The 15,055-nt window shown below is 43.1% G+C and overlaps 1 protein-coding gene across 1 annotated transcript in view; it reads right to left on the reverse strand.

Annotated features, from left to right (window-relative positions):
* Positions 1 to 10,226: 10,226 nt before the first annotated feature.
* The window catches only part of CCNL1 (cyclin L1), a 46,650-nt gene continuing 41,821 nt past the window's right edge, over positions 10,227 to 15,055 (reverse strand). Inside the window, exon 11 of the mRNA XM_040428141.1 lies at positions 10,227 to 10,949. Coding sequence (XP_040284075.1) covers positions 10,601 to 10,949 — 349 coding nt within the window. The 3' untranslated portion in view covers positions 10,227 to 10,600. The remainder of the gene's footprint in view (positions 10,950 to 15,055) is intronic.

Here is a 15,055-nt window from a genome sequence, read left to right on the forward strand (position 1 = left end):
GAGGGGGATACGGAAGGACACCACCACTCAGTGTGACACGTGCCCCGATCATCCGGGCCTCTGCATTATCGATTGCTTCAGGGAGTATCACACTTCCATGGAGTACTAAATTTTTATAATCCCCAACAGTCCACTAGAGAACATAAAAAACTATGGCTCTCAGACTTTGGAGACACGGAAACATTTATTTTTTCCCCAAAAAATATTGGTTTTAGTGCAGGCATCCTCAAACTGCGGCCCTCCAGATGTTGTAAAACTATAACTCCCAGCATGCCCAGACAACCTACAGCCATCAGCAGGGCATGGTGGGAATTGTAGTTTTACATCTGGAGGGCCGCAGTTTTTAGGATGCCTGCTTAGTGTCTCCAAAGTCTGAGAGCCATACATATTGGGCATCGTCGCGTGCGTAAAAGTCGTCGCTATAAAAATAACTTTTGCCCAAACGCCTCGGATGAACGGTGTTAAAAATATAAAATAAAAACGGTGCCAAAACACACATTTTTGGGCAAAATTTCCATTTGAATCCTTTTTGCCGGTAATAAAGCTAGGGTTAACAGCCAAACAAAACTCAATATTTATGGCCCTGATTCTGTAGTTTGCAGAAACACCCCATATGTGGTCGTAAATGGCTATATAGCCGCACGGCAGGGCATAGAACGAAGGGAACTCCATATGGTTTCTGGAAGGCAGATTTTGATGTACAGTTTTTTTTTTGACACCATGTCCCATTAGAAGCCCCCCCTGATGTAGCCTAGACTAGAAACTCCAAAAAAGTGACCCCCATCTAAGAAACTACACCCCTCAAGGTATTCAAAAGTTACTTTACAAACTATGTTAACCCTTTAGGTGTTCCACAAAACTAAATAGCGAATGTAGAAACAATTTTAGAATTTAATTTTTTTGTTACATTGCCTCAAAAAGAGTAATATAGAGCAACCAAAAATCTAATTTACCCCTAAAATAGTCCCAAAACAACAACCACCTTATCCCGTAGTTTCCTAGATGGGGTCACTTTTATGGAGTTTCTACTCTAGGGGTGCATCAGGGGGCTTGAAAGGGTACATGGTGTCAATAAACCAGTCCAGCAAAATCTGCCTTCCAAAAACCATATGACATTCCCCTTCTTCTATGTGCTACCGTTCGGCCAAACAGTAGTTTACGACCACATATGGGGTGTTTTTGCAAACTACAGAATCAGGGCAACCCATTTTGAGTGTTGTTTGGCAGTTAACCCTTGTTTTACTCCTGGAAAAAATTGATTATATTGGAAACTTTTCCAAAAAATAGAAATTTCTAAATTGTTTCTCCATCTGCCATTAACTCTTGTGGAACACCTAAAGGGTTAACAAAGTTTGTAAACCCAGTTTTGAATACCTTGAGGGGTGTACTTTCTTAGATGGAGTCACTTTTTTGAAATTTCTATTCTAGGGGTGCAACAGGGGGCTTCAAATAGGACATGGTATAAACAAAACCAGTCCTGCCAAATCTGCCTTCCAAAACCCATATGGTGTTCCCCTCCTTCTATGTGCTACCGTTCGGCCAAACAGTAGTTTACGACCACATATGGGGTGTTTTTGCAAACTACAGAATCAGGGCAACCCATTTTGAGTGTTGTTTGGCAGTTAACCCTTGTTTTACTCCTGGAAAAAATTGATTATATTGGAAAATTTTCCAAAAAATAGAAATTTCAAAATTGTTTCTCCATCTGCCATTAACTCTTGTGGAAGACCTAAAGGGTTAATAAAGTTTGAAAAAACAGTTTTGAATACCTTGAGGGGTGTAGTTTCTAGAATGGGGTCATTTTTGGGAGGTTTCTATTATCTAAGCCTCACAAAGTGACTTCAAACCTGAACTAGTCCATAAAAAGTGGGATTTTGAAGATTTCTGAAAATTTCAAAATTTGCTTCTAAACTTCTAAGCCTTGTAACATCCCCAAAAAATAAAATATCATTCCCAAAATGCTACAAACATGAAGTAGACATATGGGGAATGTAAAATCATCACAATTTTTGGGGGTATTACTATGTATTACAGAAGTAGAGAAACTGAAAGTTTGAAATTTGCTAATTTTTCAAACTTTTTGGGAAAAATTGTATTTTTTTATGCAAAAAAATTTACTTTTTTGACCCAATTTTAGCAGTGACATGAAGTACAATATGTGACGAAAAAACAATCTCAGAACGGCCTGGGTAAGTCAAAGCGTTTTAAAGTTATGAGCACTTAGTGACACTGGTCAGATTTCCAAAAAATGGCCTGGTCCTTAAGGTGAAAATGAGCCCGGTCCTTAAGGGGTTAAAGAGGAACTTTTACTTGTAAAAACTATGTGAACTAAGTATGCTGCCATGTAGAGCGGCGCCCAGGGATCTCACTGCACTTACTATTATCCCCGGGCGCCGCTCCGTTCTCCCGTTATGCCCTCCGGTACCTTTGCTCTGTAAGTTATAGTAGGCGGGTCTTCCCTTGTCCTGTGGGCACCTCCTTCTCCTAGGCTGCAGCGCTGGCCAATCGCTGCGCACAGCTCACAGCCTGGGAGGTTTTTTCTCCTTGGGTGGTGTAGTTCACAAAATGTGGTCACTTTTTGGGGGTTTTCACTGTGGGGTTACCTCAGGGCCTATTCAAATCCAACATGGTCCCCAAAGACCATTCCAGCAAAATCTGCCCTCCAAAAACCATATGGCGCTGCTTGCCTTCTGTGCACTGTTATGTGCCCAAACAGCAGTATACGACTACATATGGGGTGTTTCTGCAAACTGCAAAATCAAGGTAATAAATATTGAGGTTTGTTTTGCTGTAAACCCTTGATGTGTTCCAGGAAAAAATTTAAGACATATTGACTCAAATTTACCATTAACATGAGGTACAATGTGTCACGAGAGAACAATCTCTGAATGGCTTGGATAAAAGCGTTCCAAAGTCATTACCACATAAAGCAAGAATCCTCAAACTGTGGCCCTCCAGCTGTTGTAAAACTACAACTCCCACAATGCCCTGCTGTAGGCTGATACCTGTAGGCTGTTCGGGCATGCTGGGAGTTGTAGTTTTGCAACAGCTGGAGGGCTGCAGTTTGAGGATGCCTGACAAAGTGACATGTCAGATTTGCAAAATCAGGCCTGGTCAGGAAGGGGGTAAATGGCCCGGTTTGGAAGTAGTTAAAGGGGTTATCAGGTAAATTATACTGATGACACCCAGGCCCCCCACCAAAGAGCTGTCAGAAGACACCGCTGCTCCATTAGTGCCTCGGCCTCTTCCTGGGCCATGTGACGTCACTGTACATTGGTCACATGGCCTAGTTGCAGCTCAGCTCCATTGAAGTGAATGGGGCTTAGCTGCAGTATCAAACACAGGCGCTATACAATGTACAGCACTGCTTGGAAAGCTGCCAGGAGCCGGGTGCAATCACACAAGCTCCGATGAGCGCGAGGGATCCACAGCTGATCGGCGGGGTTGCCCGGACTCAGACCCCCCCCCCCCCCCCAACGATGTGATAACGATGACCTCCACTCTTGCCACTTAAAAAAAATTGATGAGTCTTTGCGGATGGGGGCATGGCAGCCTGACAGAAATGATCGCTCAAATCTGCGCTATGCTCCTCTGCATTTTCCCCCCATGTGGTTGTACCCTAAAGCTGGAAAATGGTGTTAATTGAATTCCGTTATGGTCGGTGGTAGCAGAATCCATAAGTTATGGTCGGTGGTAGCAGAATCATTAACAGAATTCTTAGATAACCCAAACCTCATATGCAGAACTTGAAACCACAAGTTCGCTCAACACTACTGGAAAACCACCATGCAGTTACTAAAACAATTTTTTTTTAAGGTCAAAGCCAGCAGGAGAAGTCCCTGGGTTGGGTCATTTCAGCAAATGGCATTTATCATGTAGAGAACGTTAATAAAAGACACTAATGTACTGTGATTGTCCATATTGCTTCCTTTGCTGGTTGTATTAATTTTTCCATCACATTATACACTGCTCGTTTCCATGGTTACTACCACCTTGCAATCCATCTGTGGTGGCAGTGGTTACACACTACAGAAAAAGGAACCGGCCTAAGTGCGCTCCCCATGGTGCCTGCCACCAGAGAGGTTGGAACTTTTTCCTATAGTGTGCAAGCACAACCACCATTGATGGATTGCACGGTGGCAGTAACCAGTAAAAAAAATGAATCCAGCCACCAAAGGTGACAATAAGTATAATCACAATACATTAGTAAGTGCTTTATATAAATTTTCTCTACATGATAAATGCCATATGCCAACCCCTTTTAGGCTACTTTCACACTAGTGTTTTAGTTTTCCGGTATTGAGATCCGTCATAGGGGTTCAATATCGGGAAAAAACGCTTCAGTTTTGTCCCCATTCATTGTCCATGAAAAACGGATCCGGCATGACCCCTAATGCAAGTCAATGGGGACGGATCAGTTTTCTCTGACCATAGAAAACGGATCCGATCTCCGTTGACTTTCAATGGAGTCCCTGACGGATCCGTCTTGGCTATGTTAAAGATAATACAACAGGATCTGTTCATAACCGATGCAGATGGTTGTATCATCAGTAACGGAAGAGTTTTTGACGAACCCTGCCGGATCCAGCAAAAACGCTAGCGTGAAAGTAGCCTAAGTATACTTGCCAGACATCATGACATTCAAATCTCCTGGTATGTAATTTTTGTGTTGTTCATAATACTGTCCCCCCCATTCTAATGCATTTCACTTCAGACTTTCCCTGGATGTAAGCGCCAAGGGCAATATCAACCTCATTCTCTCCTTGTGATGTTTTTAGAATGACAATATAATTCTTCATTGTCTCATGTTGCACCAGAGGCAAATAGAGTAAATTATTTCCGCTTAACTAAGGGTACTTTCACACTAGCGTTAAAGTTTTCCAGTATTGAGTGCCGTCACAGGGGCTCAATACCAGAAAAAACGCTTCCGTTTTATCCCAATGCATTCTGGATGGAAAGCAATCCGTTCAGTATGCATCAGGATTAGGGATCGACCGATATTGATTTTTTAGGGCCGATACCGATACCGATAATTTGTGAACTTTCAGGCCGATAGCTTATACCGATATTCTGGGAATTTTCATTTTTGAGAAAAAAAAAAAAATTCCTACACAAATCTGCTGAAAATTAATATGTTTATTGTTAATGTGTATTTTTTTGTTTATTGTTAATGTGTATTTTTTTTTATAAGTCTTTTTCAGTTATACTTAATATTTTTGTGTTTTTTTTTTTTACTAACTTTTAGCCCCCTTAGGGACTAGAACCCTTGTCCTATTCCCCCTGATAGATCTCTATCAGGGTGAATAGGATCTCACACTGTCCCTGCTGCCCTGTGCTTTGTGCACACAGCAGCATGGAGCTTACCATGGCAGCCAGGGCTTCAATAGCGTCCTGGCTGCCATGGTAACCAATCGGAGCCCCAGGCTTACACAGCTGGGGCTCCAATCGGAGGAGCAGGGGAGAGGGGATCCTGTGGCCACTGCCATCAATGAGTAATACTGGGTGGGGGGGGGGTGGGGTGGGGGCGGGCGCAGGCGCACTGCGCCACCAATGTTTTTACTATTGGCTGGGATTGGGGTGGGGGCGCACTGCGCCACCAATGATTAATACTGGGGGGCTTGGGGGGGGGGGGGGCGCACTGCGCCACCAATGAAGATAAGTCTCTCAATCATTCATATACAGGAGGCGGGAGCTGGCTGCAGAACCACATAGCCGGCTCCCGACCTCTATGAGCGGTAGCTGCGATCCGCGGCACCTGAGGAGTTAACTACCGCGGATCGCAGCTATCGCTCATAGAGGCCGGGAGCCGGCTATGCGATTCTGCAGCCAGCTCCCGCCTCCTGTATATGAATGAATGGCTTATCTTCATTGGTGGCGCAGCGGCCACAGCCCCTCCCCTCCTCTTGTCTTCTCTTCTGTCATTGGCGGCAGCGGCAGCAGCACAGGGGGAGGAGACACTGCTTCCTTCTCCCCTGTGCTGCGGAGGGAACACAGAACGCGCTGAGAGCAGCGCGTTCTGTGTTCCCCATACGTTATCGGTATATCGGCAAAATAGATGCCGATACCGATAACGTTCAAAATCCTCAATATCGGCCGATAATATCGGCCAAACCGATAATTGGTCGATCCCTAATCAGGATGTCTTCAGTTCAGTCCCTTTTATGGTATTTGGCCATAGAAAATACTGCAGCATGCTGCGGTATTTTCTCCGGACAAAATTCCGGAACACTTGCCACTAACAGCAGGTTATACACATTAAAAGGCAGCACCAATTTCAGCAGGATTGTCAAAAATCTATAGATTTGTATGGGTGGAAACCTGACAAGTCCAGAGACAGCTGCTGTTGGGGGAAATTAGAAACTGACATGTTGGATTTTACCCAGAAGACACATCAAGCAGTGGTTGTGTCCCCCTCCTCACTGAAATTAACCAGTGTGGTTAAGTAGTTCCCTAATTAGTCTGGTTTTCCATTTTTTTTTAAGCTGCACAGATTTTATCAACTAAGCATACGTTAAAATCTGGCAGGCTCTTCTGGTAACCAGGCTGTCGAAAGGACAAAAACAGCTTTGTCTGAAAACCAGCATTTATGCCAGAAAGCAGCCATATTATAGTCAATAGGGATCAAGGGGTGAAATGGGAATGTATCCTTACAAATAGCTTCATAGGTATCTGCAGCTCTGCAATGCAATACTTGCAGAGTTTGGCTCCTTTTAGGGCTCTCGTCAGTTCTAATTTGGATGTACTATGTGCACCGGAAGCGACTATAACGCCCCACCCTCCATTGTCCTACAGGCTAATGGTATCAAGCCTTCTGACCAGACCTTCCGTAAATGGGTCAATAACATACCCAAGTGACCTTACTATTACCACTAGCTAATACCCAGTGTAACCAACGCGTGCTTGGGCTGGGAATGACTAAGGTGCTGGTAGGATGTGACGGGTATCTGGAGCCATGCGGAGTGTAGTGCATCCCACAGCTACTGGAGGGTGTAAAGTGAACACAATGATAGATGATCCAACAGATGCTCAATTAGGTTCAAGTCTAGGGAATTAGGGGGCCAGGGTATCACTAAGTTTTGGCCATGCCCTTCCAAACAATGTAGAGCATTTCTAGCCATGTAACGAATCACATTAACTTGCTGGAATATCCCATCCAACCCAAGGAAAAATAAAAATCAGTATGTATGGGATGTACATGACCTGCAAGGATGGATTCATACCCAAATCGGTTGAGAGTGCCTTCAACATGGATGAATGAGCCCAGAGAATACCACAAAAACATTCCCCAGACCAAAATGCTGCCACCACCAGCTTGTGTTCTTCCAGCAGTGGTTGCAGGGTTTGTTCTCTGATGTTTCTTGCCTGACACGCCAACGACTATTCATTTGATGAAGCAGAAAATATGACTCAGAGAAGACAACCCTTTGCCATCAGCAGTGGTCCTATTGTGATACTGTCGTGAAAACAGTAGGCTACGATGAACTGCTTTAGACACACGATGGTAGCCCCCTAGTTCATTTTGGCTGTGTGCTGCTCCACTGTAGTGTGTTGGTCAACCTTCTTGTAACTCTCACATCAATGGCACATGGTGCTCCATAGTTTGTCACTTATTCACAATGGTGCCTCTTACCCACAACAGCAATGAGTGATATGTATGCAGACAGCCTATGGTACATAGTACATACTAACATAGTACATAAGGCCGAAAAAAGACATTTGTCCATCCAGTTCGGCCTGTTATCCTGCAAGTTGATCCAGAGGAAAGCAAAAAAAAAACCCTGTGAGGTAGAAGCCAATTTTCCTCACTTTAGGGGAATAAAAATTCCTTCCCGACTCCAATCAGGCAATCAGAATAACTCCCTGGATCAACGACCCCTCTCTAGTAGCTATAGCCTGTAATATTATTACACTCCAGAAATACATCCAGGCCCCTCTTGAATTCCTTTATTGTACTCACCATCACCACCTCCTCAGGCAGAGAGTTCCATAGTCTCACTGCTCTTACCGTAAAGAATCCTTTTCTATGTTAGTGTACAAACCTTCTTTCCTCCAGACGCAGAGGATGTCCCCTCGTCACAGTCACGGGGATAAATAGCTGATGGGAGAGATCTCTGTACTGACCCCTGATATATTTATACATAGTAATTAGATCTCCCCTCAGTCGTCTTTTTTCTAACGTGAATAACCCTAATTTTGATAATCTTTCAGGGTACTGTAGTTTCCCCATTCCAATTATTACTTTAGTTGCCCTCCTCTGGACCTTCTCCAGCTCTGCTATGTCTGCCTTGTTCACAGGAGCCCAGAACTGTACACAGTACTCCATGTGTGGTCTGACTAATGATTTGTAAAGTAGTAGGAATATGTTCTCATCACGGGCATCTATGCCCCTTTTGATGCAACCCATTATCTTATTGGCCTTGGCAGCAGCTGCCTGACACTGTTTTTTGCAGCTTAGTTTGCTGTTTATTAAAATTCCTAGATCCTTTTCCATGTCAGTGTTACCGAGTGTTTTACCATTTATTATGTACGGGTGACTTGCATTATTCCTTCCCATGTGCATAACCTTACATTTGTCAGTGTTAAACCTCATCTGCCACTTATCTGCCCAAGTCTCCAATCTATCCAGATCGCTCTGTAGTAGTATACTGTCCTCTTCAGTGTTAATTACTTTACACAAGTTGTGTCATCTACGAAAATTAATATTTTACTATGCAAGCCTTCTACAAGATCATTAATAAATATATTGAAGAGAATAGGGCCCAATACTGACCCCTGAGGTACTCCACTAGTGACAGTGACCCAATCTGAGTATGTACCGTTAATAACCACCCTCTGTTTTCTATCATTGAGCCAGTTACTTACCCACTTACAGACGTTTTCTCTGAGTCCGAGCATTCTCATTTTATATACTAATCTTTTATGCGGTACAGTGTCAAATGCTTTGGAGAAGTCCAGATACACGACATCCATTGATTCGCCGCTGTCAAGTCTAGTACTTACCTCCTCATAGAAACTGATTAAATTAGTTTGACATGACCGATCCCTCATGAAGCCATGCTGATATGGCGTTATTTGCTTATTTCCGTTAAGATGCTCTAACATAGCATCTCTCAGAAAACAACATGACATGTGACTTTCTTCATGAGCTACCCGCTGCCACCAACAAAACTAGGAAGGGGTCATAATAATGTCACAGAAAACCCGCAACACAATATGTATGCTGCGGAATGTAAATGCAGGGATACACAATTTTCAGCCTAATTAGATAACATGAGGGGAAGTCTTGAGGTTGCAGATTTTCTGACAGAAAATTCCTCCATGTGCGAGTCCACACTTTTGCAAATCAGGTGTTTCAAGCTTATCAAGGGCTTCATTATTGAATCAGGCGAGATACAATACATCAAATACCTGGACTGGCTAGAGGTTTCTTGACTGACTGCATGTGAGAAATAAGAGACTGGTCCAAAAAGTTAAGGAGAGAGATCATTGCCATGCATAAAAAAAAAAAACAATACAAAAATGATAGCAAAGGCACTCAATGAGAGATAGAGCTGTAAGCACAGTTTGCAAGTTCAAAGTTAAAGGGAACACTGGCTGCACTGCCGAGATACGGCAGAAAGGGGGAGCGGGCTGTCACCAGATTCCTGAGGAGGCAGGTTGTTACAAGCCATCCAGTGACTGTAAAAGACCTGCACAGCAAGATTTAGTGTCGGCAGGCCCCGTGGTTTCAGTTTGCACAATAAGGCTTCTTTCACATGTTAGTGATTCATGGATGTGTTCTCTATGGACAGTACACATACCCATTGACTTTAATGTGCTTATTTACACATTACACAGGGTCAGTGGAAAAACCACATAGACATGCAATACTTTTGTCCTTGGTGCAGACCAAACACATCCATTGTAGTATATGAATCCCTGAAAACCACTGACAACATGGATGGCATCTGTGTTCTGTATGTGATTTTTGACAGACCATTGGTAGGAGATGCTCTGGAAATAAATGTTCAGCCTAGCAGTGTGTGTGGAATATGGATGTGTGAAAGAGGCCTAAGGCACATACCGAATGCTAAAGGCCTCCATGCCCAAACTACAAGATGAACATCTCTACCCAAAAGCCCAATATTCCCAATATTTGTTGTATCTATTCACAGATAAAATCAGAAAGCCTACCGTGTATGTATGCAGCAGAGAGTATTACACACAATTCATAAATGACGTGCAGCCCCGATTTAACTTTTCTGTTTATTTCCTAATAAAATGCAATTTGTATACATGCAGACTAAAACCAATATGAAAGATTTCACAAGTCTTTAAATAATCTTTAAATATACCAGTGTCTGCAACCAGTTTGTATAAAAAAAAATAAGACCTTTCACAGCAATCCATTCCCAGAAGCTGTTTTGACACAAGTCTGACCATGGTTCTTTAATGTCATACTGTCAAGGTATCCTGTGCAAAAAGATATACATTGAAAGAAAACCAAAAATATCTGATGAATGTCCATTTCTGTGTTCAGATGTTTTATAGTTACAAAAAACTACTTACAAAGTCCTTACAAACAAACATTTATTTCCCTTCTGATTTCCTGGTGTGGTATTCAGCGCCTGTGCCTGCTATGTCCAGAGTGACCACCACCATGATGTTTACTTTTGTGTGACCTTTCAAATGAACGAGACCTCTCTCTTCTATCCCGATGATGACCTCGGTCATGCCTGTGCTTTTTGGAAGGATCCCCGTGCTCCCTGGATTTGCTTGGGGTGGGGGAATGGGACTTTTTACGCTTATGACCATGTCTGTTTGAGCCTTTCAAATCATCTCCACGATGCTTTAGTTTGAGGTGTGGGGATGCATGGTTGTGATGTCTCCGGGGACTTTCACTGTGACTACGAGATCTGCTTCTTGATCTTGAGCTGTAAGTTCCAGATCGACTCCGTCTGTTATTATAGCTTGAGAAAAAAAAAGAAAAAAGTTAAAAGTATGTATATATCTATGTGTGTGTATATAAAGCTACTGTATATAGCACTGGCAAAATTCACTACCTGCGCGGCAGTGCAACTTTAGAGCAGTAGGTTTTTCTATACATAGTTGACAGCCTTTGGAAAAGTTTGTGTTCCCCATTTTACAAAACTTTAGATTGACTGCTGACCACAGCGATAGATATACAACAATTAGACATAACATTAATGACCCACTTAATATCAAGTAGGTCCCCCTCAGGTCCTTAAAATAGCTCTGACGCATCAAGGATTGAACTGTGATGTCTGGTACCAAGACATTGTAAGTCAGTGGGACTGCCATGGATCCTCTTGTTTATCCAGCACATGCCACAAATGCTTGATCATACTGTCTGCAACAATGTTTTGGTAGATGGTATGTGTTAAAAGTAACAAATAACACATTAATGCTAGGCCCCTAGATTTCCCAGCAGAACCAGGGCTGTGGAGTTGGAGTCGAGGAGTCGGAGGCAATTTTGGGTACCTGGAGTTGGAGTCTGCAAAAATGAACCGACTCCTACTAAATTTAAATTGGAATATAAAAATAAAATAAAAAAAGCAAGTTTAAATGTCCCAATTCACAAAAAGTTATAATTACTTCTCTACTGTAAGAATAAAGGCCAATGTATGCAGTGCGTCACGTTACCGCAAAACGAACACGTTAAGGTACCATGAAGAAGCATGCTTTTCATATGCTTCACTATATGGCACGCAACGCACAGTTAACCGCCTCCGGACCGCCTAACGCAGGATTGCGTTCTGGAGGCGGCTGGCTCAGGCACACTCACGCGCCGGCGCATCATCTCGCGAGAGGCGAGATTTCCTGTGAACGCGCGCGCGCACACAGGCACGCGCGTTCACAGGAACTGCAGGTAATCGAGTGGATCTGCAGCCTGCCAGCGGCGATCATTCGCTGGCAGGCTGTAGATCCGATTTTTTTAACCCCTTAAAAGGTATATTAGACGCTGTTTTGATAACAGCGTCTAATATACCTGCTACCTGGTCCTCTGGTGGTCCCTTTTGCTTGGATGGACCATCAGAGGACACAGGCAGCTCTATAAAGTAGCACCAAACACCACTACACTACACCCCCCCGTCACTTATTAACCCCTGATCACCCCCTGTAAGGCTCCATTCAGACGTCCGTATGTGTTTTGCGGATCCGCAAAAAACACATACGGACGTCTGAATGGAGCCTTACAGGGGGGTGATCACCCCATATAGACTCCCTGATCACCCCCCTGTCATTGATCACCCCCCTGTAAGGCTCCATTCAGATGTCTGGATGTGTTTTGCGGATCCGCAAAACACGGACACTGGCAATGTGCTTTCCGCATTTTGCGGATCCGCACACTGCCAGAACTATATAGAAAATGCCTTTTCTTGTCCGCAATTGCGGACAAGAATAGGACATGTTCGATAGGCTCTACCAAAAACGCAGTGTTCGCCCGATCAGGCCTGATCTTGTGCGCACACTTGCGTTCAGTCTGCCCCACCGCAGTGACAGAAATATATATTTTTTTCTGATCACTGCAAAAACACCGTAAAATCACTGCGGCGCTATAAAGATCACTTTTGAGGGGCAAGGCGAGTTCATAGAAGATTTTTTTTTTTTTTCACAAGTTAGCGGAAATAGATTATTATTATTTATTTTTTTCTTACAAAGTCTCATATTCCACTAACTTGTGACAAAAAATAAAATCTCACATGAACTCACCATACCCCTCACGGAATCCAAATGCGTTAAATTTTTTAGACATTTATATTCCAGACTTCTTACGCTTTAGGGCCCCTAAAATGCCAGGGCAGTATAAATACCCCACAAGTGACCCCATTTTGGAAAGAAGACACCCCAAGGTATTCGCTGAGGGGCATATTGAGTCCATGAAAGATTGAACTTTTAGTCACAAGTTAGCGGAAAGGGAGACTTTGAGCCAAAAAAAAAAAAATTCTATGAACTCGACATGCCCCTCACGGAATACCTTGGGGTGTCTTCTTTCCAAAATGGGGTCACATGTGGGGTATTTATACTGCCCTGGCATTTTAGGGGCCCTAAAGCGTGAGAAGAAGTCTGGAATCCAAATGTCTAAAAATGCCCTCCTAAAAGGAATTTGGGCCCCTTTGCGCACCTAGGCTGCAAAAAAGTGTCACACATGTGGTATCGACGTACTCAGGAGAAGTTGGGCAATGTGTTTTGGGGTGTCTTTTTTCATATACCCATGCTGGGTGAGATAAATATCTCTGTCAAATGCCAACTTTGTATAAAAAAAAATGGGAAAAGTTGTCTTTTAGAGAGATATTTCTCTCACCCAGCATGGGTATATGTAAAAAGACACCCCAAAACACATTGCCCAACTTCTCCTGAGTACGGCGATACAACATGTGACACTTTTTTGCAGCCTAGGTGGGCAAAGGGGCCCAAATTCCAAAGAGTACCTTTAGGAATTCACAGGGCATTTTTTACACATTTTGATTTCAAACTACTTCTCACGCATTAGGGCCCCTAAAATGCCAGGGCAGTATAACTACCCCACAAGTGACCCCATTTTGGAAAGAAGACACCCCAAGGTATTTCGTGATGGGCATAGTGAGTTCATGGAAGTTTTTATTTTTTGTCACAAGTTAGTGGAATATGAGACTTCGTAAGAAAAAAATAAAATCATAATTTTCCACTAACTTGTGACAAAAAATAAAAAGTTCTATGAACTCACTATGCCCATCAGCGAATACCTTAGGGTGTCTACTTTCCGAAATGGGGTCATTTGTGGAGTGATTGTACTGTCTGGCCATTGTAGAACCTCAGGAAACATGACAGGTGCTCAGAAAGTCAGAGCTGCTTCAAAATGCGGAAATTCACATTTTTGTACCATAGTTTGTAAACGCTATAACTTTTACCCAAACCATTTTTTTTTTACCCAAACATATTTTTTTAATCAAAGACATGTAGAACAATAAATTTAGAGAAAAATTTATATAGAAATGTAGTTTAAAAAAAATAAAAATGACAACTGAAAGTGAAAAATGTCATTTTTTTGCAAAAATTTCTGTAAATTTTGATTAATAACAAAAAAAAGTAAAAATGTCAGCAGCAATGAAATACCACCAAATGAAAGCTCTATTAGTGAGAAGAAAAGGAGGTAAAATTCATTTGGGTGGTAAGTTGTATGACCGAGCAATAAACCGTGAAAGTAGTGTAGTGCAGAATTGTAAAAAGTGGTCTGGTCATTAAGGGGGTTTAAGTTAGGGGAGCTGAGGCGGTTAAAGGAGCGGCAATACTTATACTTTCCATTGTGTTGTGTTCCACTGTTAAAGGGAACGCAACGCCCATGGTTAACCTAGCCTCTCACTGATAACTGATTAAGTAAATATGTTTTTTGCAGGACTAGAGACACTTGTATAAGTGACGGGAACGGATAGTCAATAGTTCAAGACTGAAGCTGTAAACCATTTGAAAAACTGCTGTCATTCAGCTAAGGCTATAAAAACTTGTAAACTCAGATTGTTAGCTTAAACTTTAAACATGACTATGGGATTCTACTAGGGAAATGTTTTAAAATAAATGCCCCTTCCTGGACCCTCCCACTGCCCTATCTTCAGCAGAAGATCAGCACACAAAGGAGAAGGCAGCAGCTTCTGCCCAACTACCTCTCTCTGCTATAAGAGCTTAAAAGAACTTGGTGGAACAGCTGTATGTTGCAGGGCTCCAGATGGCGACCAAAATGGTCGCAAATGCGACCTAGAATTGCTAAATGGCGACAAGACTTTGTAGTCTTGTCGCCATTTGCACCTAGACCCGCCGCTGCTCTGCTGCTTTCACAAACTGACATGGCACGCGCTGCTCTCAGCGCGGCCATGTTCTCAACAACACAGGGGAGAAGGAGGCGGTCCCTCCCCCCCTGTACTGCTGCTGCCACCAATGGGCTGATAGCAGGGAGGAGGGGAGGGGCTATGGCCACTGTAGCACCAATGAATATCGTTTATGCTTACAATACAAATGCAGGCTGCCAGACATATCCCATACCTGGCACCAGGCCTCTATGACTGCGCGCTGCGATCCG

This window comes from Bufo bufo, chromosome 4 (genome assembly GCF_905171765.1).
Source record: "Bufo bufo chromosome 4, aBufBuf1.1, whole genome shotgun sequence".
NCBI classification, from domain to species: Eukaryota; Metazoa; Chordata; class Amphibia; order Anura; family Bufonidae; genus Bufo; species Bufo bufo.